Source organism: Paramisgurnus dabryanus, chromosome 11 (assembly GCF_030506205.2).
Source record: "Paramisgurnus dabryanus chromosome 11, PD_genome_1.1, whole genome shotgun sequence".
NCBI lineage: Eukaryota > Metazoa > Chordata > Actinopteri > Cypriniformes > Cobitidae > Paramisgurnus > Paramisgurnus dabryanus.
The window spans coordinates 8,325,469-8,350,985 of record NC_133347.1 but is presented as its reverse complement, the minus strand read 5'-3'; the positions used below and the strand labels follow the sequence as shown (position 1 = coordinate 8,350,985).

Genomic DNA, 25,517 nt, shown 5'->3' with positions numbered 1-25,517 from the left:
CAAACACAACAATAAATGGAATAGATGGACCTGTAATGTTTGAAAGTGTTGAAAGGTAAATCACACATTAAAACAAAACATTTCTTTCTCTGTTCTGATATGCTTACTATATTTCGTATATTAAGAGAGCTATTACTGACAAAAACGAACAAACCGATGAGCTCTTTCAGTAAAATGATACCAGACTTCAAGCACTGTCTTCATAAAGGACAGATCATTGCACTTTTTTTCTTTTCAAGTTGGACACCTCATTTTCCCTGATGCCTGAACAGGGTATATTAAACAATAAAGGCTTGCGAATTCCCATTTGCCACCCAAAAACTGATACATCTGAGAGTAAAACATATGTACAACAGTTCTATATCATGACCCAGCAGTGCACAAAACAGTAAATATCTCACAAAAGGCACCATGTATATCAAAAAATATTGGCAACACAAAGTTAATGCAGACAAATAATGTTTGTTGTGTAATTTGTGACAAAAATACATGTATATGCAAAAGAACAACAAAAAACAATTTCTCTTTCCAAAATTTTTCATATTACATACCTTAGATAGTGAATTAAGGCAAGGCAATTAAAATGTTTGCTTTATAAATGTGCTCCAGTGTAATCAGTACAAATCATCTTAATATTATGACATTGCAGGGTACCCACAAAAATCTCATTGATGCAAATTCTAATATAAATCTATCATTTAAGAACACAGAATCAGAACCAACATGTGTAACTGTTTGTGGCCAGAAGAAGTTTTGTTTTTGAATGTGGTGATATGGAAACATACACAAAAGACAACATTCCTGTTTTAAACAAATGAATACATTCGATGCACAGATGGAAGCCAGATTCTGCATTTCAATCCCACTGCATTCTACGAGTATGACCTTGTGGGTATAAAATTACATGGTATATCTACAATATCATCAAAATGTCTGTGCTTTTAATAGAAAATAATTTAAAATTCAAGTTTACTACAGTTAAATCTAAATGAAGATAGTGTGTACAAATGAACGTGGCAACATTTGTATTTGTGGTCCACGTTGTACACCATTTAGACGCTAAACAAATTCACAATTTAACCATTTCCACAGCAAATAAGCAAAAGATTTTGCATTTATACATTAAGTGATGATACTCTTAAAGTGATGATACACAAAGGCTACACTGCAAAAAAATGATTTAAGAAAATATTCTTAGTATTTTTGTCTTGTGTTCAGTAAAAATATCTAAAAATTCTTAAATTAAGATGCTTTTTCTTGATAAGCAAAATGACTCAAGAAAATAAGTCTAGTTTTTTGACCAAAAATATCAAATTTAAGTGATTTTGTGCATAAAACAAGCAACAAAAATTTGTCAATGGGGTAAGCAATCTTCAAAAAAATCTATCTTGAACATTTTTCTTAAACACTAAATTCAAGAAAATTTCAAGAAAAATTTGCAGATTTTTTTGCTTGTTTTATGCACAAAATCACTTAAATTTGATATTTTTTGTCTAAAAACTAGACTTATTTCTAGGTTCGTTTTGCTCATCAAGAAAAAGCATCTTAATTTAAGAATTTTTACTGAAAACAAGACAAAAATACTAAGAAGTTTTGCAGTGTAGAAACAGCTGGGTTTGGATTTGTTTTATCTGGCTGCTTGGGGCAAAAAAACAAAAAGGCCACAGATATACAAAGGCCAAATGTAATCCATGTCATGACTGACCCCAGACCATCTTCACAATAACACAGTAAAAAAACACTAATAACAATGAATGCCCAGACCTCCAAAAAAGATCTACAAAACCACCAATGGTAATCAAATACTTTAGTGTTAAAAAATCAAATAAAACTGACAGTATGAGATGTGTAGTAAAGCACTTGCAATGTGTAAAAACCAATGTGCATTCGAGCTGTGTTTGTGTGCCACATTCATTATTACTGTATGCTCTGAACAGGCAATATCTTTTAAAACCCAAAAAACAATTCATGTCTTAAAAAGCAGGCCATTTTTTGCATTGACACAGTATCCAGTTATTGTAAATCAGATACATCCAGACAGTGGACAGAAATCTTGCAATGTTCTCTATAAATTTAGTTAGTCTTAACCTAACACTTACTCCCTGTCTGTGAAAAAAATGTAAATAGTTAAAAAGTAAATGGCCAAAAACAAAACTGTGACAAAAAGCTTGTATACAAAAAACTCTGATCCCAACTGGCATTTTCAAAGAGAAAGTCACCTGTAAACAATAAATGGAGAGAGCATTTGTAGTCATTCTGAGGTACTTCTGAGAGATTCTTCTCTGTCCCCCAAATAAAACTAGATTGATTTTGGGGAAATAACGTCTGGAGATGGGAGTTACAGTGGACCCAGAGGCTACCTTTGCACTACATCACTGATCTCTCTAATGCAGGTGTGCAAGTTATCAAGGGCAGGGCTACTCCCAGGTCCCCCTGATCCTGCTCCTCCCCCTGTAGAGGAAGCACGAAGCTCCTGCAGACTTAACTCCAGTTTCCCCACCGCTTCACGAAAAGCGAATTTATTACGTGTCTGTGGGATGCAGTCAACATACCCAGAGCAGTAGTCCAAAAGCTGGTGTCCCACATCCAGGACTTGGCTACTGGAGGAGAGCTCGGTGCTGCCTTGAATGGCACTACTCAAGCATTCGGCACATTCCAAAAGAGCCTCCTTGCTAATCTTCTCCAGGGGGATCCGTTCCGCCTGCTGTCGAGTCCGTCTAAGAGTGGGTTTGGCGGAAGTGGGGCCAGGTCCGCCAGAAGCACCGTTGGCCATTTTAGTCTGGGTGGTGTAGTTACCAGAGGGAACTGTGGGGGCTGGAGGCACTTGGGGCGGTGGTATGGATGGACGTGCCCCTCTCGCTTCCCTCCCTGACCTTTTGAGCCCATCTCCGTTGACCTCGACGACCTCCGTCGACCGGACCGCTTCATCGGCGGCGTCGGCACTGTAGGCGTGCTGAAGGGAGCGGAGCATGGGTGGGGGAGGTGGCGCACATTTGGGCTTCACCAGCCGCGGGCGATCGCGATCTATGCTGTCGGAGAGCAGTTTGAATCGGTTGCCCTGAGAGTCCACGCCGACTAGATGTGCTTCAGCTGAGCTGTGCTTTAGGGTGGGTGAGATGAGCACTGGAACTTTGTGATTGTGCACATTGACAGACCCAAGTGTGGAGGTTTTTGACGGAGATGACCAGCCGGGTCGATCGTCGTGTCCTTCCTTTGAATCGGCCTCTCCGCCTACCCCTGGAGCTCTCACTCCACCTGCCCCACCGGTCACCCCTCGTGGCAAGAGTTTAGCTTTGGGACGATCCCGTATCTGAGCCGTACCTTCGTCGAGCTTCCTCAGGATTGCGTCCGAAGGTCGTGGCGCCCCGTTCTCCGGCTGTGATGTGGTGGAAGCCGTGCGTTCTAATGGAGGTTTGCTGCGGTTTCTCGGTAACGTCAATGCCATTCGTTCCAAGTCCGGCAATCCGGCAGACATAGATGAAGTTGAATTGGAACGGGGAAAAGGCTTGTTTCCACCCCCTTCGTCTACACCAGAGGGCTTACCAGTCCGCAACCCCAAGGTCTTTTTGATAAGGCGAGGGGTAAAAAAGCCAGCTAAGCTTCCCCAACTACTACTACCTCCCACTTGACCCGAAGTTGCACTAGAGTTGGAACCGGAGGGCTTCTGCCCAAATGTGGCTCCACAGCAGCGAGACTGCACCTGGTTTCCCTCTCCATGGGATGGAGAAAAACTTAACCCATCGTTCTGAGGCAGTGGTGGAGGAGGGCCCCCAAACCCTGCTGTGGGTTCATACTTTTTATGAGGTTGGGTCTCCATCTCCCGGAAAGAGCTGCTTCTCTTGGGAGGCATGGGGAGGTTTTGTTGCTGCTGAGGTGAAGAAGAGGTGGATGAAGAGGATATAGATTTCTTCTTCATGAAAGAACTGAAAAAGCCAGCTTTGCGGTCTCGGGTAAATGTGGTGTCCTGGGAGTCTTCCAAAAGGCTAGAGGGAGATTTATCCCTCTGTTTACGTGGCAGGGCCGGAGAGCTGCTGGATCGTCCATCACCAGCAAACAGTGATGATGCAAGACCTGAACACAAGGGGAGAATAGGACCGAGGTCAAAGAACAGCAAAAAAGATAAAACTCAAGTCATTAAAACTTTTAAATGATATGTGCTACTTTAAAAAGAATGCACCACAATCCCACAAACGGAAACAGTACAACATTATTTAGTGATTAGATCTTATCATTACCATTAATAAACTGTTTATGTTATTAAGTGTGCCAGGTTGTGAGTGTTTAGTTATAAAATGAAACTAAACTATCAAGATCGATCATTTAATGCATTATAGTGCTATGGTGTAAATTGAGGCTGTATGGCGATATTAAAGGTCACACATAATGTAATAGGAATTAGTTGTCTGACATCTTTTCAATTCTCCACCTGACCCTCATTGTAACTTACATTTACTTGCGCTTACATATCTTTTCCTGCAAGGATATATGTCATTTGTTTTCGTGAGCTACTCTCTGATAAAAAAAATAGAAATGTATATCAATGGGTCAGGAAGTGGCTCTTAAATATATAGGCCCTAGATGGACCCCCTTCCTGGGCCCAAAGAGATAACTAAACCATAGATGAACTCAATGGGCCTCCATCACAGGATTTATTTTTATGAAGTATGAATAATTGTTTGAATCGTAAAAGTTGTGGTTTAGCACTCTTTAGCATATTTGTAAATATATGCAAGTACAAACAAAATAATATAAACTATTATTTAATATATTGCTTCTACTGTTTACCTCATTTGTAAGTCGCTTTGGACAAAAGCGTCTGCTAAATGACTAAATTTAATTATATTTTAAATGTAAATAAAATTAAAGTATGATGATATTGTGAAGGTGCTGACCTAAAAAAACAAAAAAACAAAAAAAAATCAAAAAGGTTTCAAAAAAGGTTTAAAAACACACAAAAAAGATGCAGCTTAAACAAAAATATTATTTTGTAAATAAAATATAAATAAATAAATGAAATTGTTTATTTTACATAAATATTATTTCAATAAATAAATGTCATAAATATTTTCAAATAAAAAACAATATGGTACAATACACCAAAAATGCTTTAATTGTGAGTAAGGTGAATTAAACAGTATTAATTATATTATTATTTATTAATTATAATATTAAACACGTGCAGTTGGTAAAGTGCTTGTGTGTATACTTGGGGTTGGTGGGGGATTAGTGACATGCAAAAAATGTAAAAAAAAAATAAAACAGCAGTCAATGAAATGAAATGAGATGCATTTATACAAGATAATCACAAGACAATAAAATCTGTTGTGAAAATTGATGAACACATCAGAAATGTCTTCAGACTGTGATACATTTGCATGTGAATAAACGTTTGCAGGCTTAAAACTCAGCTTTATTTATCTTTCTGTAGTGATGCATGCTTGTTTTAGGGTTATACATTGTGTTAGTCAATCAAGGAACACAACTCCCATTCTCTTGAGCTTCTGTTTGAGGCGAGCGAGCCGCAGCTGAGCCTGTATACCTGCAGGGCCGTGGGGTCCCGACTCATCCATGTTCTCTTTGTTCTCCGAGTGCTTCTTCTGCCCACGAGACTTCGAGGGCAAGAGTGGCATATCGTGGCCGGAGGAATGCCCACCGGAGGCAGTTTTACACAGCTCTTCTGCCACCTCTGAAGAACAAATTTTAGTGGAAAACTGGTTATAAGAGTGCTTTATGGTAACTTTAAGTGACATTCAACTTAACACTAAATTATAAGAATATTTGCAGCTTCACCCAACACTATGCTTACCAAAACACAGTGATAACACTGTGGTACAGCCATATTATTAAATAGTAAAATCATGGTAATGATATATACAATAATCAAAAATACAATTTGTGAGGGTAATATAACCATGGCCAAATTGACGTCTAGTATGAATAATGCTGTGATACCTTCTGAAATGCTCGAGTCATGAAACATGGTCTCAAAGGCTTGGTGTATCTCTGCAAATGAGGGCCGATCCAGTGGACTCCACTGCCAACCTGTCAAAACACAACAAAATATGTCTTCATCTAATGATCGATCAATGTCAATCTTGCCTAAATGATGTTGTACAGAAGTAATTTATTTCCTATTGGTACTCACAGGCCCTCATGAGCTCATACACTTTAGGAGGACAACCCTCGGGCTGCTCCATACGGTAGCCCTTCTCCAGCAGGTCGTAGACCTGAGAAAGGTCAATTCCTGGGTATGGAGACATGCCGTACGTGGCGATCTCCCACAGTAACACTCCAAATGCTGGGAAATATTTGAAATGTAAGTAAGCAAACTAACAAATATAGAGATAAATATACATAATTACATAAGCAACCCACCCCACACATCCGATTTGATGGAGAAAGTGTTGTAGGCCAGACTCTCCGGTGCCGTCCATTTGATGGGGAATTTGGCTCCTGCATGAGCGGTGTAGGTGTCGCCTGTCATCAGTCGGCTGAGGCCAAAATCAGCCACTTTGACCACGTGATTCTCGCCAACGAGACAATTACGAGCCGCCAAGTCTCTAAAAGAGAGAGAAACTGTAATGGTTAAACAAGAGACTTTAATTTGGTTGTCACTCCAAAGTGCCGTCTACAACGGAATTGACTACCAAAAGTCAGAATAGTGTTTACAGAACATGGGTTTCAAACTTCACAGTGTGAAATTTAAATGGACAGTCCACGTTTTTTGAAAATATGCTCATTTCCACCCCCCCCCTGGGTTAAACATTTGATTTTTACTGTTTTGGAATCCATTCAGTTGAACTCCGGATCTGGTGCTAGCACTTTTAGCATAGCTTAGCACATTCCATTGAATCTGATTAGTCCATTAGCATTGCACTAAAAAAATAACCAAAGAGTTTGGATATTTTTCCTATTTAAAACTTGACTCTTCTGTAGTTACATTGTGTACTAAGACCGACAGAAAATTTAAAGTTGCAATTTTCCAGGCCGATATGGCTAGGAGCTATACTCTCATTCTGGCGTAATAATCAAGGACTTTGCTGCTGTAACATAGCTGCAGCAGGCGCAATGATATTGAAAGTAACCAAGGGGACTATTTTTGAGCGTTGCGTAAAATATCATTGCGCCTGCTGCAGTCATGTTACAGCAAGTTTAAAAAAGGAAAAATATCCAAAGTCTTTGGTTATTTTTTTGTGCGATGCTAATGGTCTAATCAGATTCAATGGATTATGCTAAGCTATGCTAAAAGTGGGACCGCCAGACCCAGAGATCAGCTGAATGGATTCCAAAATGGTAAAAATCTAATGTTTAACTCTAGAGGAGCTGAAAAATGAGCCTAATTTCAAAAAAAGTGTAATGTCCCTTTAAGAAACATTAATAATGACATAACTACCACTGGTGTTTTCAATGAACTTCAAATAGTTAAACCTTCATCTTCAGACACCTGACTTTATATACCATCTACCTCTGAAGATCGTTTCTTACCTGTGGATGAAGTTTTTCTTCTCTAGATACTCCATGGCGGATGAGATCTGAGTGGCCATGTAGAGTAGCACCACAGCGTTCACCTGTTCCTTGTCACACTCGCGCAGGTAGTCCAGCAGGTTACCGTGTGGCATGTATTCAGTAACTATATAAAACGGAGGCTCCAATGTACAGACACCTAGAGCAGAAGCAACCAATCAGCAACAGATCCAAAAGCATAATCTGACCAAAACCAACCAAGTATTGTTTTCTATAGCTCACCAAGTAACTGCACTAAATTGGGATGTTTCACCTCCTTCATGACTGCGGCCTCTTTCAAAAACTCCTCAACTTCCATGGTGTCCTCCTTTAATTAATAAAACAAGAAATAACAAACCATCTGTGAAATCTGTGGGTGCAGAACAATTAATGGCCACATGGTGGCGCATAAGGTCACCCTAACAGTATAGCTATACTAAATCTTTACAGATATTAAACCCATGATTTACTCACCCCCAAGCTGTCTGAGTTGCATATGTCCATCGTTTTTCAGACAAACACATTTTCGGATATTTTAGAAAATGTTTAGATCTTTCAGTAGATTAAATGTAATGTTATTGGGGTCTACAACCTTCAAGTCCAAAAAAAGTGCGTCCATCCTTCACAAATTAAATCCAAATGGCTCCAGGATGATAAACAAAGGTCTTCTGAAGGTAATCCGCACGGTGTTGTTGTAGAAATATCCATATTTAAAACTTTATTAACGAAAATAAATACCTTCCGGTAGCGCCGCCATCTTAGACTCCTCTGTATTCAGGAGAGAGTATTAGCGTAGTGTACGCACTTTTCTTAGTGACGTATGACAAATTCGTAGGGCGGGGGCACAGAGCACAAGCAGAGTAGCCTCCGTAGGCTGCGTAAGCTCTCATCCTGAATGCGGACGCGACTAAGATGGCGGCACTACCGGAAGGTAGTATTTACACTAATAAAGTTTTAAATATGGATATTTCTACAACAACACTGCGTGGATTACCCTCAGAAGACCTTTGTTTATCATCCTGGAGCCGTTTGGATTTATTTTGTGAAGGATGGACGCACTTTTTTTGGACTTGAAGGTCGTGGACCCCGTAACATTACATTTAATCAACTGAAAGATCTAAAACATTTTCTAAAATATCCGAAAATGTGTTTGTCTGAAAAACTATGGACATATACAACTCGGACAGCTTGGGGGTGAGTAATCATGGGTTTAATATAATTTTTGGCCGAACTATTCCTTTAAAGGGATAGTTCACCCAAAAATGAAAATTCTGTTATTATTTTCTTACTCTCATGTTGTTACAAACCTGTATAAATTTATTTGTAGTGATGAACATGAAAGAAACTATTTTGAGGAATGTTTGTAACCAAACCGATCATAAGCCCCATTCACTTCCATAGTAGGAAAAAAGAATACTATGGAAGTAAATGGGGCTCATAAATGGTTTTTCCTCAAAGTAGCTTCCTTCGTGTGTATCAGAACAAAGAAATTTATACAGGTTTGTAACAACATGAGGGTGAGTAAATGATGACAAAATTTTTATTTTTGGGTAAACTATCCCTTTAAGGAAATAAACCAGGGGTCTCCGCAGGACTACTGCAGAGTTTAGCTCTGTCTAAATTAGGGTTGAACTCTGCAGGATGAGGATTGGAGATCACCACTAACAGCAGCAATTTAACTACACATGTAAAACACAAACCTTTAGTGTTTTAACGGCAACGGTGAGGTTGTACTTTTTCCAAACTCCGACATAAACCTCTCCGTACTGCCCTCCACCCAGCTTGTGCTTCATGGTGATGTCTGTGCGTTCCATCTCCCACTTGTCGTGGATGGGTGAGACCCCGTAGACCGTAGGCTTGTTGCATTTTGGGGCGGGATAGTGCAGTGTGGTAACGAGACCATCCGCCACTGTGGAATGATGATGAACCAGCTCGGCCAACGTGCTGAAGCGACTCTCGGCCGTTACGTAGACCTAAACGTAGAAAGATTAACTGACAAAACTATCCAACTAATAATCTTCATCATATCCTCTCTCCCTTCATTTCTACCTTTCCGTCAGAAGCCGTGTTGATCCGGTAGTGATAGACCCTCCCCTCATAGCGCAGCGAGATAGACAGCTGTCCCGGACTGCTCTCGCTCTCCCTAACCAGGAAGCTGCCGTTGATCAAACTGCTGAGCAGGTACTCGGCCGCGCTGCGGGACACGGGCCCATGATACCAGCTGTGCTTCTCCAGGCTGTTCACAGGGGTGATGTAGTTACTGGGCACCCAACCCTGACCGTTTTTCGAACGCACCTCGCTCCACTCGCCATTCTGGTTGTAGCCCAACACACGCAGCTTTTCTCCTGAGATGCAGAGGAGGTGAGAGAAGGAGTTGAGTGTTTTTTAAGTTACTTGTTTTATTGGACAGGACAATGGAGAGATGACAAGAAATCAAACAGGGTGAGAGAGAAGGAAACAGGAGTCGGAAAAGGATCATGAGCCAGGACTTGAACTTGAAGCGATTTTGCGCAACATGTTGGCATGCAGCCATTTGGTTATCATTAGTAATGCTAACACAGTCAAGTTCGTCTGAATATAATAAAAACTAGGGATGGCTGGGCAATATACCAGTATATTTTTTTAATTTTTTTATAATATAAAAACCTTTTGGAGATAATCTAGTGGTCAAGTTGAAGTCACACAACAAGTGGTTTTCATAAATCCTAACTTGAATTTTACCCATCACATGGGTACACAACACAGGACTGGCAATTCAATGCCAACTAGACGACATTACCAGCCATTAGCAAGCACTGCATAGATGAAGCTGGTAACCACTAACCTCCCGTCTCTGAACTCTGTCCCCTCTGGCTAGTCTGTGTTTACCCACCTGCTTTTCACCCAGCTGATGGGATTAATAGTTAGCTGATGGGGGTAGTTGCCAAGCATGGACCGTGCAAGCATTGAACCATCTGACTCATGTTTCAGGCTTGTACTGCATGCTGGAAGAGTAGCGGAAGTAAAATTCCCACAGAGAAATTGAATTTTAACACCACCGGTCAAGTCAAGTCCGTCTACTGAGAAAATCAAAGTTGGCGGCCATTGCTGTTTTCTATTAAGGGGCCTTGGGGTTGATAATTCATAATTTTAATAAAACAAGGTGTAGCATCCGTTTGGTTTTTAGCATTGAGCGTTGATCCTACATGAAAGACAAACAAGAAGAAGGAAAATGGGAAGAAGGAAGTAAAAAGGAAGTAGAGCGATGACAGGAAGTAAGGAAAATGGCATGGTGTCCATAATGGTAGTGATTCCACGGTGCATTGCTCAACCACCATGTCCTTTCAAGGGTCATACCTTTGGTGATGCTCAGCGTGTTGTCGCCGCTGGCAACGAAGTCGTAAAGCGCGACGAAAAGGTTCGGGTCGCTCTCAGCAGCACCTAGCAGATTCTCTTTGGAGCTCCAGCGTACCGCCTCGGTCAGCGCAGACGAGTCCAATCCGAAGGGTCTGTGCAATGCTTCTGTTGTAAAGAGAGATAAGAACAGTCTCCATGAGTGAAAATGAATGGGATGCCATGTGTTCAATGATGCAGGGCTTCTGGAATGGGCGAACTGACTCAAAATGAGCGGGAGGGGTTAATGTTGGGAATGCAAGGGAACGTCAAGGTAGGAGGAGATGAGGAATCAGAATAAACGTAAGCAAAGGGGGTGATTCAAGATGAATCATGCCCATACTTACAAACACACCCAGCTTAACAAAAATGACTTCTTTTATGTCACACTCTTTTTTTTTCAATGAATGCATACAATTTTGTTTATTGGAAAAAGTGTCACATGTGCATTTGTTTTAAACATTATTATTATTATTTAAAGTAATAATGTAGACCTAATGGTCACATAAATTAGGTTAAATATACTTCTATTTAATTAATATATATGTAATAAAACATTATACTGCATGTATTATATATTTGAATTATATTTATGCATTAATTCAATATATTACAAGTTATTCATGCAGTTTGTGTGGTATTAACATTAACATCCAATTAATAATTAAATAAAATTTGAATGACACTGATTCCTAAAAAAAAAAAAAACATTACAATCTTTCATTCACAACAGTAGATATTCAATAGAAATACCAAGAGAAATAATTCGACCTGGTAAAGTATTTACAAGCCACACTGACTGTACAAAACCCAACAAATAAATCTTCCTTTATCTTAAACCTTCACCGATACAAAACTATATTAAACCTATAAAAAAAGCTTCTACCTGTAATGCAATAGTGATCAGCATCCTGTAAATAAGACGCACTGCTCAGTTGTGACCTCTCTTCATCAAAACTGCTGCTGGTCGGCAGGGTCTTCACAGGCATAATCTAGCGGTGGCAGTGCTAGATTGATCTCACATGAAAAGATACAGAAAGCTGATGTGCTGATTCAACTCTTGTCTCTACATCTGTGAGAGTCTGATTCTTTAGAAAATTTATATGGAGGGGAGGAGCGTGTCAAAATTTAAGTGGAAAAAACAGGGTGGGAGAGACTCCACGCCTTCAGCGTGCCTGTGTCTACTGGTCTTCCTCTACAGCTGTCAGCACAAACACAGCATGTCTGGGCAGCTGCCCTATTTCACTGAAGACCAAAGAGAAGAGACTTTTGTAACTCACACTAAAGAAAGCAATCCTGCCTCCAAGATTTATGATCAGACTATACGTTGCATCATACTAAAGCAGTCTGGTTGTATGATGAAACAGTGATGCATTAGATATGGCATATACTGTAGTACTTACTGAATTCCATTTCATATACCGTGATTTTATTGATGTCACTTAATGTACAAAATACTATCAAAAAGTATCATGATCATGATACTACCATGGTATTTTGAAAGTGTTTTGAGAACGTATAAAACATAGTACAGTATACATTTCAGTACCATAGTGTAGGGGTGCGCGGGGCAAAAACTAATGCGGGGTTAGTTGTAACGCAGACTGTTTACATTGTTGCACAAGGTTGAGCGTTTTGTTTTTCCGATATTTTTTTTCACGCTGCCAAAAGACGATCTCCGGCAAATTATTGAACATGTATAATGTTTTTCCAGAGAGTTTTTGATGAACGAGTGTTTTGGTGACATGTAAGTACATTTTTCATCATATGTTTTTTTTACTTTCTACGTTGGGTGTGTAAGATATCAAATCTAATGCTATGTCATATTAATCAGTGTCTTGTTGACTAAAACATAGCATCGTTTTGAAATATGTTTGCAGCTCTTAGCAACTTTTTTGGTGGGCTTGAAAATATTTTGACCAGCGGGTTGCGGGTTACAACTAACCCCTCAGCACTTACGATATGAAAACCGCTAACGTTATCGTAATTCTTGCCGTTGTTTTAAATAGGCTACACACGAATGATTGCTGGCTGCCAACAAAATAAATGTGCCTGTCTTATCAAAAATCTTGTGTCAAATGTATTTTTGTTCATATCTTTAATATTGATTGAATAAGGTCACATCAAAGATTGAAATCATAATGAAATAAATGACTAAAATCAGACATTAATGCTCATTATCTCAGAATTTGATTTTTGAAACTGTAGTATGGTTATTACAGACTGGGTCACATATAAAAAAATGTTTTGTCATAATTGTGCTGCTTTTTCTTACATATTTAGACATTTGTATCCATTTATAATTGAACTTTTGTTAGAAAAGGGCTGGATGAATGAATACAGTGTGGATACCGGTTTATTATAGACAGATATATAAATAATATCTAATTCAAGTATATATAGTATTGAAATATTTGCCTGCAAACTTAATTTTTAGCAAGTGTTACAACTAACCCCCTGCCTGTTACCATTAACCCCATCTATGAGGTAAGTTGTAACATTTGGTGTAATTGTCCAAGAATGGTTAGTAATAGAAACAAACTTCAAATGTTCATTTGTAGCAGATGTGTGTGTGTTGCTTATGTAAAAAAATAAAATTAAATTAGTGATGCACCGATGTATCGGCCGCCGATATTTATCGGCCGATTTTTGATGAATTTGAAACCATCGGCATATCGCCAATAGCACGAGAAAGGCCGATACCGATTGTTTATTAATTAACTTCATTAAAAAATCCATTATATGTAAAAAATTAGTTAATGTTGTTAATAAAATAATTGCTGAATAGCAAAAACCACCTTTGAAGGTTGTCATGCTGTCTTATTATATTTGTTTTAGCTTAATTTGTGCCTCTCTTATTATGTTGGTCAGTTGAATGTTAATTAGATCCAATCCATGTTCAGTAAAAATTATTTGATGCAGAAATAAACTAGCTAATAGACCAACTGTATAGTATTGTATACAAGTGTTTAATATCAGTATCGGCATTGGTATCGACCAGAAGTTGTCTGTTTAAATCAGTATCGGCCCAAAAAAATCCTATCGGTGCATCCCTAAATTAAATCAAACTTTTTTAATGATTGAGCCAAGACCAAAAAGCGTTAGGTTGTGTCCCGCTCTCCCCTATATTAAAGTACCACAGTATTACCATATTCATTATGTGCCTGTCCTGGCTCTTCCAAGCTTTATAATTGTAAAAAACAAGGTCCACAACTTTCAAGCCCAAAAAAGTGCATCCTTTAGTCAGAAGTAATCCACATTACTCCAAGGGGTTAATAAAGGCTTTCTGATTTTCAGGAAAAAATCCATGTTTAAAACTTTATAAACTACAATAACTAGCTTGCTGTAGTGGAAAATAGACATTAAGTATAGCGTACGATTCGTAAGATCCAGTGTGGATAAACGTGTTGTGAGTTGTTTTAGCTACAGACACGGATAACTCAATACCCTTTTGTCTTTTATCAAAATCCTCCACCATTTTCTTTAAAATCCTTGGTTTAGACTTCTTATTTGTGACTGCCTTTTGTTATCTCCTCTGTGCCTTTGTGTTTGTCACTATCACTATGCCACTATAAGACATTTTCAAACAGAGATTATGGAAAATACATGGAAAATGTGTCTGGGATCGTTTGCCACACCGGCAATGATTTTCCGGAATATGTGCGTACATTCACACACATACCATACAGATCCTGTAAAGAAACGTGATGTATTTAAAGGAAAAGTTCGGTATTTTACACTTAAAGCCCTGTTTTCAGATTGTTTATGGTGAAATGGAACGGTTTTGACAGAAATTTCGACATATGCGGCTGCCCTGAGTATTTTCGGGTGTTTGTGTTTCGCCTCACACCTCTACAATGGGTTTAATGGTGCACTGGAACAATCCTTCCTAAAATGCATTAAACTTTCGTTTACAAAGACGTGAAACTCACCGAGTGGTTAGGGGTGTTCACTGATGTGCTCACACAAAACTCGCTGCAAAGTGTAAAATACCGAACTTGTCCTTTAAATTCCTGCACTTGATAGGTTTTTGGTAAGTGATTTATCCATTGGAAACGCGCGTGCATTTCAGTTATGCGTGCACCGATAAATGCGATATACACTTATAATACGCGGCCAATATCTATTCTGAATCGCACAGAAATCACTGTTAGTTTGAGTTGTATAACATGCATTTGAAAAAGCAACACTTGTCAAACCTAATCATTATACATATTCTTTATTATCATGAAAATACCTGAAAAGGTTTGAAGAACAGCAATATAAATATATCCTTAAGCCATTTCCTAGAGCTGCGTGTCATAACTGTGGTGTATGGTTCTTCATCTACAGTGCATATTGAGTTTCTGCACGAGAGCGCCCTCTGGCTTTTGGATGTAGCGGCATTTCACCATAATTCATTGAGATGCATAGCAAGAATCATCGGCCGATATATGGGTACACCTAATTCTCTCCTCAGCTTCAGCGCGAAGAGTGATGAGCTCCCTGATCTCTGCTTCAGTCCAGTTTGCAGATTTCTTTTCGTGAATCTTCATCTGCGTTTAAATCCCGGTGTCAAAGAGCTTAACCAAAACTTCTTGTTGCGTTGACACGCGTGTCCTTACTATAGCACGCACCTTATGGCATCGTTCCTGCCTCTTGTTCACACAGAATGCTTATCGTGAATGTTACAACAATGTAACTAGGTCCTCTTTACGGGAGCGATCCCAGAAGATTTACGGGACGTGTGTGTGTTCACACAGAACCTCTGCTAATTTTAAGAAATTTTCTGGGACAAGAAGTGCTGTGTAAATGGGGTATATGTCATTACGCATCATAAACTATAACCTACGCTGATACTCTCTGGTAAATGCGCATTGGATGCTACCAAAAGCTAGTTATTATATTTTCTAAAGTTTTACATATTGATTATACAAAATGATAGACATATGGATCTCGAATTGCTTGAGGGCAAGTAAATAATGGAGTAATTTTCATTTATGGACATTTGTTGGAACATCTCTAACAGAATTTCTTTTGTATAGGATGGTACTCCAAGGGCCTAATAAAACCATGATGTTGATGTAAAAAACATATTATTATTGTAAACATAAATTTTGTCTAGCAAATTTCATCTTCTCCCAAAGTTTAACGCCTGACATGTGCAATAGTTAAATTATTTATTCTGAACTTGCATAATAAAACCAACAACCGCACAACCAAGCCAAACATGACACATCATGAGAAAATGCACAAAAAAAACTCATTGCTAAAAAAAAACAGAGAAACCGATAACATAAATTAAACAAATATTGACAATAAAACATTCAATAAAATGAGGGCCTAATGTAATAACCAGCATACTTGGAAAAAACTATCACCATTATCACACAAAAATGTAGCCAAGCTAACACAAAGACTGGTAGTCTTTCATCACATTGATCTTACATAAGACAATAAACCTGCTAGAACATGCCAGTGAGCTGGTTAAGGCCTTAATGTTAAAACCAACTATGCCACACAGAACCACATACACACAAAAAACACAAAAAACAGCCCCACCTTTGTTCCTGACTAGCATGCAATGTTTCCCACTCCTGGTCACCTGGCTGAGCCACAGTTCCCAGTACATGGTCCCAATGGCTGATGGGAAAATGCTGTATTCCTAAATCCTCAGAAATTGGGTTTTATTCACGCTACGAAAATGAGCATAAAATCGGACGCACTCCTCTCAGTCGAGTCATTTCAAAAAAGGCAAAGGCATTGAGACAGAGTCCCCGGTGTGGGTTTTAACTCAGAGTTTCCAATCCTGCTGTCGAAATGCCATTCCAACTTGATTGTGGCGGTCCATGCCAACTGCCCGGAGTAAGAAATGTCCACATACGTGTGAGCACGTGAGTGAGATATGGGCTGCGGGAAGTTTTGAGGGAGGGTATATTGTGTGGGGAGGCATGTGTGGGGCCGGTAGGTTTTGGAAGGGGGTAGGGAGGATTTCAACCAGCAGATGGTTCCATTTCTACACCATGTGTTCTGCCTACCCAACTTCCTCTTGGGAGAAACAGGGAAAGCTTGGAGGGGTGGAAACTGTACTACAAAACGCCTGTGGAGCATTAAGTGCACCCCCCAGAGTTTTAAAGAATCATGAAATATTCAATAAGGTGCGAGAATAAATTATTCAGCTACTTTTAAAACCTCTCAGCAGCATTGTGGGAAATTATAAAAAAAAATGTATATAAAAACAGTTTATGTACCATTCCTATAGCTCAATTAGTAGAACACTGCATTTACGTAGCAAAATATCATAGGTTTGATTATCAGGAAACAGACATACGGATACAATGTACAGCAAAATCGCTTTGGATTAAAGCATCTGCCAAATGCAAAAATGTAATGTAATGAAGAAACACTAACTGATCCAATTTATGAACTGACATTTCACCTCATATTTAATGGAAACTATACTTAATAAATAAATTTCATTGCATTCACAAACACTACCCACTCTCATGAAACGCTTCTGATTGATTTAACAATTGACCAGCATGAGGCACGTCGCGTGCCCGCATGTGTCTCCCTGCTTGTGCTCTTCGGCACACATGTAGTATCTGTGTGTGTCTTTGTGTGTGAATGCTCCAGTGAGACAGCTGGGAGAATGTGTGTGTATGTGTGGAGCGTGAATGGAGACACTGAACGGTCTAACCTGTCTAACCTCACCCGATGGGAGTCTAAAGCAGCTGTTTCACTGGGCTTAGTTCGGGCTCACAACAGCTGCCCCGGCACCTCTGTACAGGGGCAAAATACTGTCAATGCCAGTGTGGTTACTAAAAACTCCATAAAAATAGAAAATATGTTTTTTTCTGAAGATACAATAGGAAATACAGCCATTTAAAGAGCACCTATTTTATTGCTAAAAAATGTTATTTTGTGTATTTTGTATATTGCAATTTGTTTGCGTGGTTTATGGTTCAAAAACACATTATTTCCACATATCGTACATTTTTGTAGCTCCAGATTTCACTCTCTTCCTGAAACACACCGATTTGAAAAGCTCTGTGTCCCTGATTGGCCAGCTAATACCTCTGACGTCAGCCGGAAATGTGACGCTCCTTACCATGTTTGAAAGATTCGCTCACAATGCAATGCTAACAGGAGTTAACTTACAGGCTGTGAGACCAAGTGGGAGGAATAATGATAATTTCGGTCTTGTCTACGTCAACAAGTCCAGGAAGTAAACTGTCGCCAACAATCCGTGTGTTTGTTGTAGTCCAAGAAAAGAGATTTAAGTTGGAAACGATAACATACGTCAACGTTTACTTTGGGGTTTGTACTTTTTGCATTTCGTAAACATGTACTAATACACACTTACACACCAAAGGAAATTTAAAATCATGAATCGGACGATAGTTGCTCTTTGAAGGAATAGTTTATCAAAAAATAAAATTCTTTCTTTGCTTTTATGATGTATGTATGTGGTTTTTGTATAAAAAGACAAAATAAAATGATAAAATTATTGTATTTTAAAATATAGTTAATCTTGTGTGTTCAACTATGGAAGGAAGCCATGTATCTGGGATGGTATGAGGGTAAGTCAATTTTGAGGGATTTTTCATACTAAGTTGGGTCAACTATTTATTTAACTATATATGCATACAATTTTAGACCTCTGCTATCAGCAGTACTCTAGGTTTAGCTGGTTAATTTAGGTTTATCTGGTACACCATCTTGGTCAACATGGTTGAAGTGGCTGGGTCACCACCACTTTGGTTAGGGTTGTACAGTTTAACCAAGGTGGTTACCAGGGGACTTTAACCATGTCCCAAAGCAAAGCTTGAACTGGTTGACCAGTGTGACCACCTTAAAAGTGAGATGCTACTGCTAGGAAATTTTAATGTGTTTCTAAGCCTTGTAAACATTTATGTTTACTCCACTCTAGCAAATGTTAAAACTTAACAATAAAGATGCCTAAATCTGCTCAATAGTAAATGAATATTACACCAGTGGTGAGTATGCTATGGTGTATAGTTTTGATGATTTAACCGTTGTGTAAAAGTCATGGGTACGAATCCCAGGGAACACACCCATACCTTAAATACACTATGAAAAGCCACTTTTGATAAAAGCATCTGACAAATGCATGAATGTAAAAGAACCATTAGCCTAAATTTTGATTTACTGCTGCATTTTTTTACATTGCATTTCATTGCTACATTCAATTCTTCCAACAAAATCACACTTTTTATGTGTTGTCTTAAACCTCAGGAAGTGACAACAGCCCCCAAAGGGAATTTTTTTGCAACCGTTTAATCATCTGACTCCTCCCAAATGCAACAAAACAGACCCCAGCTCTGGAAATTCCAATGCACAGAAAAGCCCCCTAATGTTACAATGGAATGAGACAAGTACATGTTGTCATGAGGGAATTACGACACACATTCTCACCAGAGGAACAGCTTTGGTGAAGGACAAACACATTCCCTGATATGGCAGTATTTTCTCTGGACTCAAGAGCCGCATTGTAAAGCCTTTGCGAGTCGACAGGTGGACACACTAGATCCAGGCCGGTATATTTATTGCCTGCATCATGCACTGCCAAAATGATGTGAACACGCTTATACACACACACTATGATGGGACAGGACAAAAAAGATTTTGCTGATACAGCTACTAATGCCTATATAGATTGCAGGTGAATATTGCACCACCAACATTTCCAAACTGGTATGCAAACTGATTACCCCAAACTTCTTGTTTCAATACAAGATATGTCACACAACAAGAATTAAAACTAGAAAACTACAAACGTTGACATTTACATATATTCATTTTGCAGACATTTTTATCCAAAGTGACTTACACTGCATTCAAGGTATACATTTTTTGTCAAACCCATGACCCTTAAAGGGATAGTTCGGCCAAACATGATATTAAACCCATGATTTACTCACCACCAAACTGTCCAAGTTGCATATGTCCATCGTTTTTCAGACAAACACATTTTCATATATTTTAGAAAATGTTTTAGATCTTTCAGTTGATTAAATGTAATGTTACGGGGTCCACCCATAGTCTACGACCTTCAAGTCCAAAAAAAGTGCATCCATCCTTCAAAAATTAAATCCAAACGGCTCCAGGATGATAAACAAAGGTCTTCTGAGGGTAATCCGTGCAGTGTTGTTGTAGAAATATCCATATTTAAAACTTTATTAATGAAAATAAATACCTTCCGGTAGCGCTGCCATCTTAAACTCCTCTGTATTCAGGAGAGAGTAGTAGCGTAGTGTACGCACTTTTCTTAGTGACGTATGACAAATTCGGAAGGCGGGGCACAGAGCAGCAGCAGAGTAGCCTCCGTAGGCTGCGTAAGCGCTCATCCTGAATGCGGACGCGACTAAGATGGCGCCGCTACCGGCAGGTATTTATTTTCGTTAATAAAGTTTTAAATATGGATATTTCTACAACAACACAGCACAGATTACCCTCAGAAGACCTTTGTTTATCATCCTGGAGCCGTTTGGATTTATTTTGTGAAGGATGGATGCACTTTTTTTGGACTTGAAGGTCGTGGACCCTGTAACATTACATTTAATCAACTGAAAGATCTAAAACATTTTCTAAAAAATCCGAAAATGTGTTTGTCTGAAAAACGATGGACATATGCAACTCGGACAGCTTGGGGGTGAGTAAATCATGGGTTTAATATCATTTTTGGCTGAACTGTCCCTTTAACAGCCATTATAACTTTCTTTACACCCCAGTGGTAAAGTGTTGGGCTACAGATGCACGAGTCCACCTGTTTATCTGAAAGTGCTCAACACGTGAGGACATCGCTGGTTCCTGTCACAGCAGGGGGCGTGTGATGGAGGACGAACCCTATTTTTAGATCCAACACAAAACAAAACTATCTACCCATAAATACTTTCAGAATGATCACACCGTGTACAAGCTCAGAGAGAGGAACTGGTGAACAATGATGCCTCAAACAATGGGACACTATGAAGAACAGATCCTGTTCATTCACAACGATAAGGATCCAGTAAGAGCCCTCAGCAAAAATAAATGTCCACTTTACTGGTCGATGGCTCTCCAGTTGAGGTGGTGAAAAAACTACACTGCGTTATACAGATCAATTTTGAATAAATGTCTATACAAAAGAAGGGAAAGCAATGAAGCACATGCAAAGTCAATGAAGTATTATTTTAAAAGCAACAGAAGACAATAGTTACATCACATACATAGGCCCTGTTTACATTAGAGCATTTGCGTTTTAGAGCTGCATTTTAAAATGAAAACGATCCTCGTTTATATACTGGCATTTGAAAAATAATCTTCATCCTAACTATACACGCCCATAAACGCATGTATGGCTGTAATATTTATAATAGTTCATTGTTCACAGTTTATATTTATGATCTTATAGTCCATTTGAAGATTTTCATAAGAACTGACTGTATTCTTCAGAAAAACACCAAATAACTTATCTTCCATTACCTGTCGCTGTTCAGTGCGTGTGTGTGTTCCCTCAAACGCGTTCTCCGACAAAAAAGTATGGCCGGCTGAAGTATTAAAAATTTATAATAATTTCATAATAATTTTTAAAAGTGTGCGAGGTCTGTGAACGTCCTAATCTAGCTAGCAACATAGAAATAGCAAAAAGCGCAATCAGCTAAACGAGCATTAAATATAAATTTGACGTTGATTTTATTTTTTTTAATAATTTATATCCACAAAACTTATCAACAAAACATCGATTAAAATTAAGAGACAAATAATATGAAACGAATTTCATTTTAAAGTAGCAAACAAAAGTTAAATTAAACTCGAAAATAATGTCTGACCCATTACAATTCTCCCTTCATATTGGCCTTTACAACGCCCTATATGGCGTTTAAAATTACAGTCTATCTTTAGTAATAAGCTAACTAAATTTAAACAAAACATAAACAACATTACAACAATATTCAAACCCAACAATACTTAAACATAAATATAAAACAGACATTATCTATAAGGATATATGTTAAAACTATAGCGTTTATAATAGCTGGTTGGTAGATGTTTACTATTTTTGCCAAAACCTTCATTGCCTGAATAAAAATAAATTTTACTTTGAAAATGATTATGTTAACATCAGCTGCTCGTTTACATAAGACTCTGTCTACGTTCATTTACACTGCAGGGCAACGTCTGAGTTCTCAAACTAAAACAGGGTCTGCAGCGTTTGCGAACAAATCCATTTATGAGGGTCGAAAACGGTGGTGTAGTGTAAATGAAAGGCGTAAACGTAGCAAAAGTAACGCGTTTAAAGGATAACCGCATTAATGTAAACAAAGCCATAGAGGCTGTGTACACTTGGCATTAACACTCGTTTTCGTCGATCGGATCACAAGTGGACGACGTTAATGCCAGGTGTAAACGGTGTTCAAAACGTTATGAGCTCGTCCATTTTCGTCCACTTTCAACCACATCCAGAGGTAGTCGAAACAACTTTCGATCGGATCGCTTTGGAGTTGCGGAACGCATATGTGGTTGAATTTGTTCGAACAGCCACACGCGACCGCCTTCTCTCCGCCCATTTATCTAATCTGAGGTATTAAACACAAGTTTTACGTCTTTTTTTGACTTCTGGCGTGAACATACGGTGAACAGTGCTATTTTTAGCCTTTCGTTGATAAAACTAAAGTGGCTGATCTCCGTAGTTTCGTTTTGAAAGCGTGTGAAAGTTGCGCGATCCTATTTCATCAATTGCGCTGAAAATTCAGAGAAAGCTCTTACATACACACGTACAAAACTCTGTGCAGCATGTTTACTTGCTAAACAAAAAGTGGACTCTAACATAATATTAGTTTGCGTCCATACAACCGCTCGGGTTTGAATGACAGCAGAGAGACTCGCCCACGTTCTCTCAGACCACCCACTCACAGTATTCAGGACAGAAGCGGTCGAAAGTGGACAGAAAAGACGGATTTAAATACCAGGTGTAAACGTAATGTGTCGCTCTCGTCCACTTGTGATCCGATCGATGAAAACACATCTTAATACCAAGTGTAAACAGCCCCATAGTTTGTAACCAGAAAATGCTACATAACAGCTGTATTTCAGCTACAAAAAAAAAAAAAAAAAACAAGAATTAGCACGCTATCATAAAAGCCAATAAACCCTCAACTAACTTTTACTTAGTTTACTTTATAAAAACATGCAATCCCTCACCCCCAGATAGTAAACTCCTGCATCTGTACAGAGTGGACTTCTGAACTGAATGGCCATTAATCTGACAAACCAGTGTGAAATTATGGGTGCCATTTATTTATTTTTGACAGCTTACACAGCAGTTACAGGCCTGGGTCCGATGATTTACCCGTTCACAGGAGGTGATTATGGAGTTCCCTGTGCAGCTAAAGCTTCTCCCAGGAATCCTCTTTTGCTTTAATCTGGATCAGAGAACCGGCACACCAAGCTCAAGAGGTCAGTGCAAACACAATAAACTTTATTAAATAAAGTTTTTCTGACAGAACATTGTTTTGACAGCTGATCGATACTTCTGCACTGTGGTGTCAAGACTTTCCATCTCATACGAGCAAAAAACACCAGATTAAAGATATCAGTTTTTTCCCATTCAATTATATCTGACTTTAGTCTTGCATGACTGAAATAACTGCCTGGAGGCGTTGCAAACACAGCTAACTAGTGGCGCAACTTTTCTAAAGGTACTTTAAATATTATGTAAAGCCAAACTGCTTTTTGCACCATAGGAAGAACCTTCATGAACTTTTTGGTGGCTCTTAAAAAAAATTTAATCATAAAACAGTGATGTACGACAGATAAAAGATAGAACAGATGCAAATGTTATAATTGTTTTGCTTTCATGTACAAGCATGAAAATCTGCATACTGTGCCAGTATGAAAATCACGCACACCCCTACTGCTTCAAAGGTAGCCTAGGTATAAGGATTTGTGCAAAACAAACATAGCCGCAAGACACTTACAAGCCCCATCAAATTATATGTTCTCCAGTTCCCTTTCCCTAAAGGAATGTAATGTAATGTTTTCATATTTCAGATTCACTTTTCCAGGTACTGTAAATCCAGTGAATGGTAGCAGTGAGGACAGCACAAGTGTAGATGTTGTACATGCTTACAACCACATGCATTTGTGATGTAATAGGGGTATTGCGTCAATCACAATAGCATGAAATGACTGGAGGGGGCTGACGCACACAAACGAAGACACGACCTTGACCAAACAGTCAAGAATACAGTAATCAATCTACTTATCTACCTACCCACTCTTTGCTCGGAGTATACTCATACTTCCTGTTTAAAGGTAGCATCCAAACCTTTGATTGCTCCCACCACTGAACAATCATCATCTTGGCTTACAGCGTTGCTTGCTGTCCTCGGTTGCCATAACAGAGCGGGCATGACAAAACGCATGGGTACAGTTAAGGTTCTCCACCTAAGAAATTACACCAGCCGAACCTACTGGCATCCTTGATGCTAATGTAACCTGTGGCGTTTCCGCAAAGATTGAAACCATTGAAACTAACCCAAATTAATCCATTATTCATTTTATGATTTTGTATGATAAAATGTAGGTGTGAAGTGACATTTGATGGGTTCTGATGTAATTAATAGTACTGTAGTAAAGCAAAATTATATTAAAATACTGTTGTTTCAAATTCAAAATAAACGAAAATGGGAACTCGTATGAGGTAAGAGTGATAAGGTGAACATGATTTCTAACAATAATGCCAATACACTCACGAATGATAATAATTAACATACTAAGCCTAACAATGCCAATAACGCTTTAACGGGACTGAATAAATGCTAAAGGGTGCGGCAAATTGTAATCAAAGCAAGCCGTCAATAAAACAGTACGCATAGTTCTTTACTTCCCTTTGTAATGTACATGACGACCAAACAAATAAACAGTGTGAACCAACACTTGACATCTTTGCCTTGCACGTTTTTAAGCCAAGTCATAAATATCACGTGACCCATAGCACTGTGTGCTACAGATGATAAAAGACAAAAACTTTGTGTTGTGGTACAGTTGACGGTACCCAATGACTTCCATAGTAGGAAAAACAAATACTATGGAAGTCAATGAGTCTTTTTGGATAAACTATCCCTTTAACATTCATTCATGACTGCTGATGCCAGTAGCACTGATAACACTAAACTCCAGCCTGCCGGGCTCCGATTGACCCGTGAGTCCAATGCAGACCGGATTACATTAAAACAGAACTATAAAAGGACAGCAAACAGAGAGAGATATCATCTCACAACTCTACAGAGTCTGTTTTAACATGCCAGCTTCTATGGTTTTCAAGGCAAGGTCAGGTTTTTGATAATAATAATAAAACATTTTAAGATGTTTAATGACAAATCTTTGCAAAGTTCTGCTTAAAGGAGCCCTGAAAGGAACCGATTTATTGAGAACATCAAATGAGAAATAGAAAAATATTTTTTTTATTAACACTCCAGCATGTCTTCAGATAAGAGCCATTTAAAACAACCAAAATGTGCAGATCATCAGATGAGTGCATACACTTTCCCACACATAGATGAAGAGAAAGCATCCATTCACACAACTTGATAACTACACTGTGTTGATCTATCAGTTTAAAAAAAAAAGTTTAAAACACTGATGTTCTGCTTTGG

The 25,517-nt window shown here is 38.7% G+C and overlaps 1 protein-coding gene across 2 annotated transcripts in view; it reads right to left on the bottom strand.

Annotated features, from left to right (window-relative positions):
- Positions 1-1,512: 1,512 nt before the first annotated feature.
- The window catches only part of abl2 (c-abl oncogene 2, non-receptor tyrosine kinase), a 30,549-nt gene continuing 6,544 nt past the window's right edge, over positions 1,513-25,517 (bottom strand). The window contains exons 1-11 of one of the 2 annotated variants that reach the window (XM_065248458.2): positions 11,762-11,970; positions 10,840-11,004; positions 9,553-9,848; positions 9,204-9,476; positions 7,747-7,831; positions 7,486-7,663; positions 6,376-6,560; positions 6,146-6,298; positions 5,953-6,042; positions 5,540-5,686; positions 1,516-4,071 (exon numbers count right to left, since the gene is read on the bottom strand). In XM_065248458.2, coding sequence (XP_065104530.1) covers positions 2,357-4,071; positions 5,540-5,686; positions 5,953-6,042; positions 6,146-6,298; positions 6,376-6,560; positions 7,486-7,663; positions 7,747-7,831; positions 9,204-9,476; positions 9,553-9,848; positions 10,840-11,004; positions 11,762-11,864 — 3,390 coding nt within the window. In that variant the 5' untranslated portion in view covers positions 11,865-11,970 and the 3' untranslated portion in view covers positions 1,516-2,356. Of the gene's footprint in view, positions 4,072-5,539; positions 5,687-5,952; positions 6,043-6,145; positions 6,299-6,375; positions 6,561-7,485; positions 7,664-7,746; positions 7,832-9,203; positions 9,477-9,552; positions 9,849-10,839; positions 11,005-11,761; positions 11,971-25,517 lie in introns of those variants that run through there. The other variant, XM_065248457.2, reaches the window with a different exon arrangement.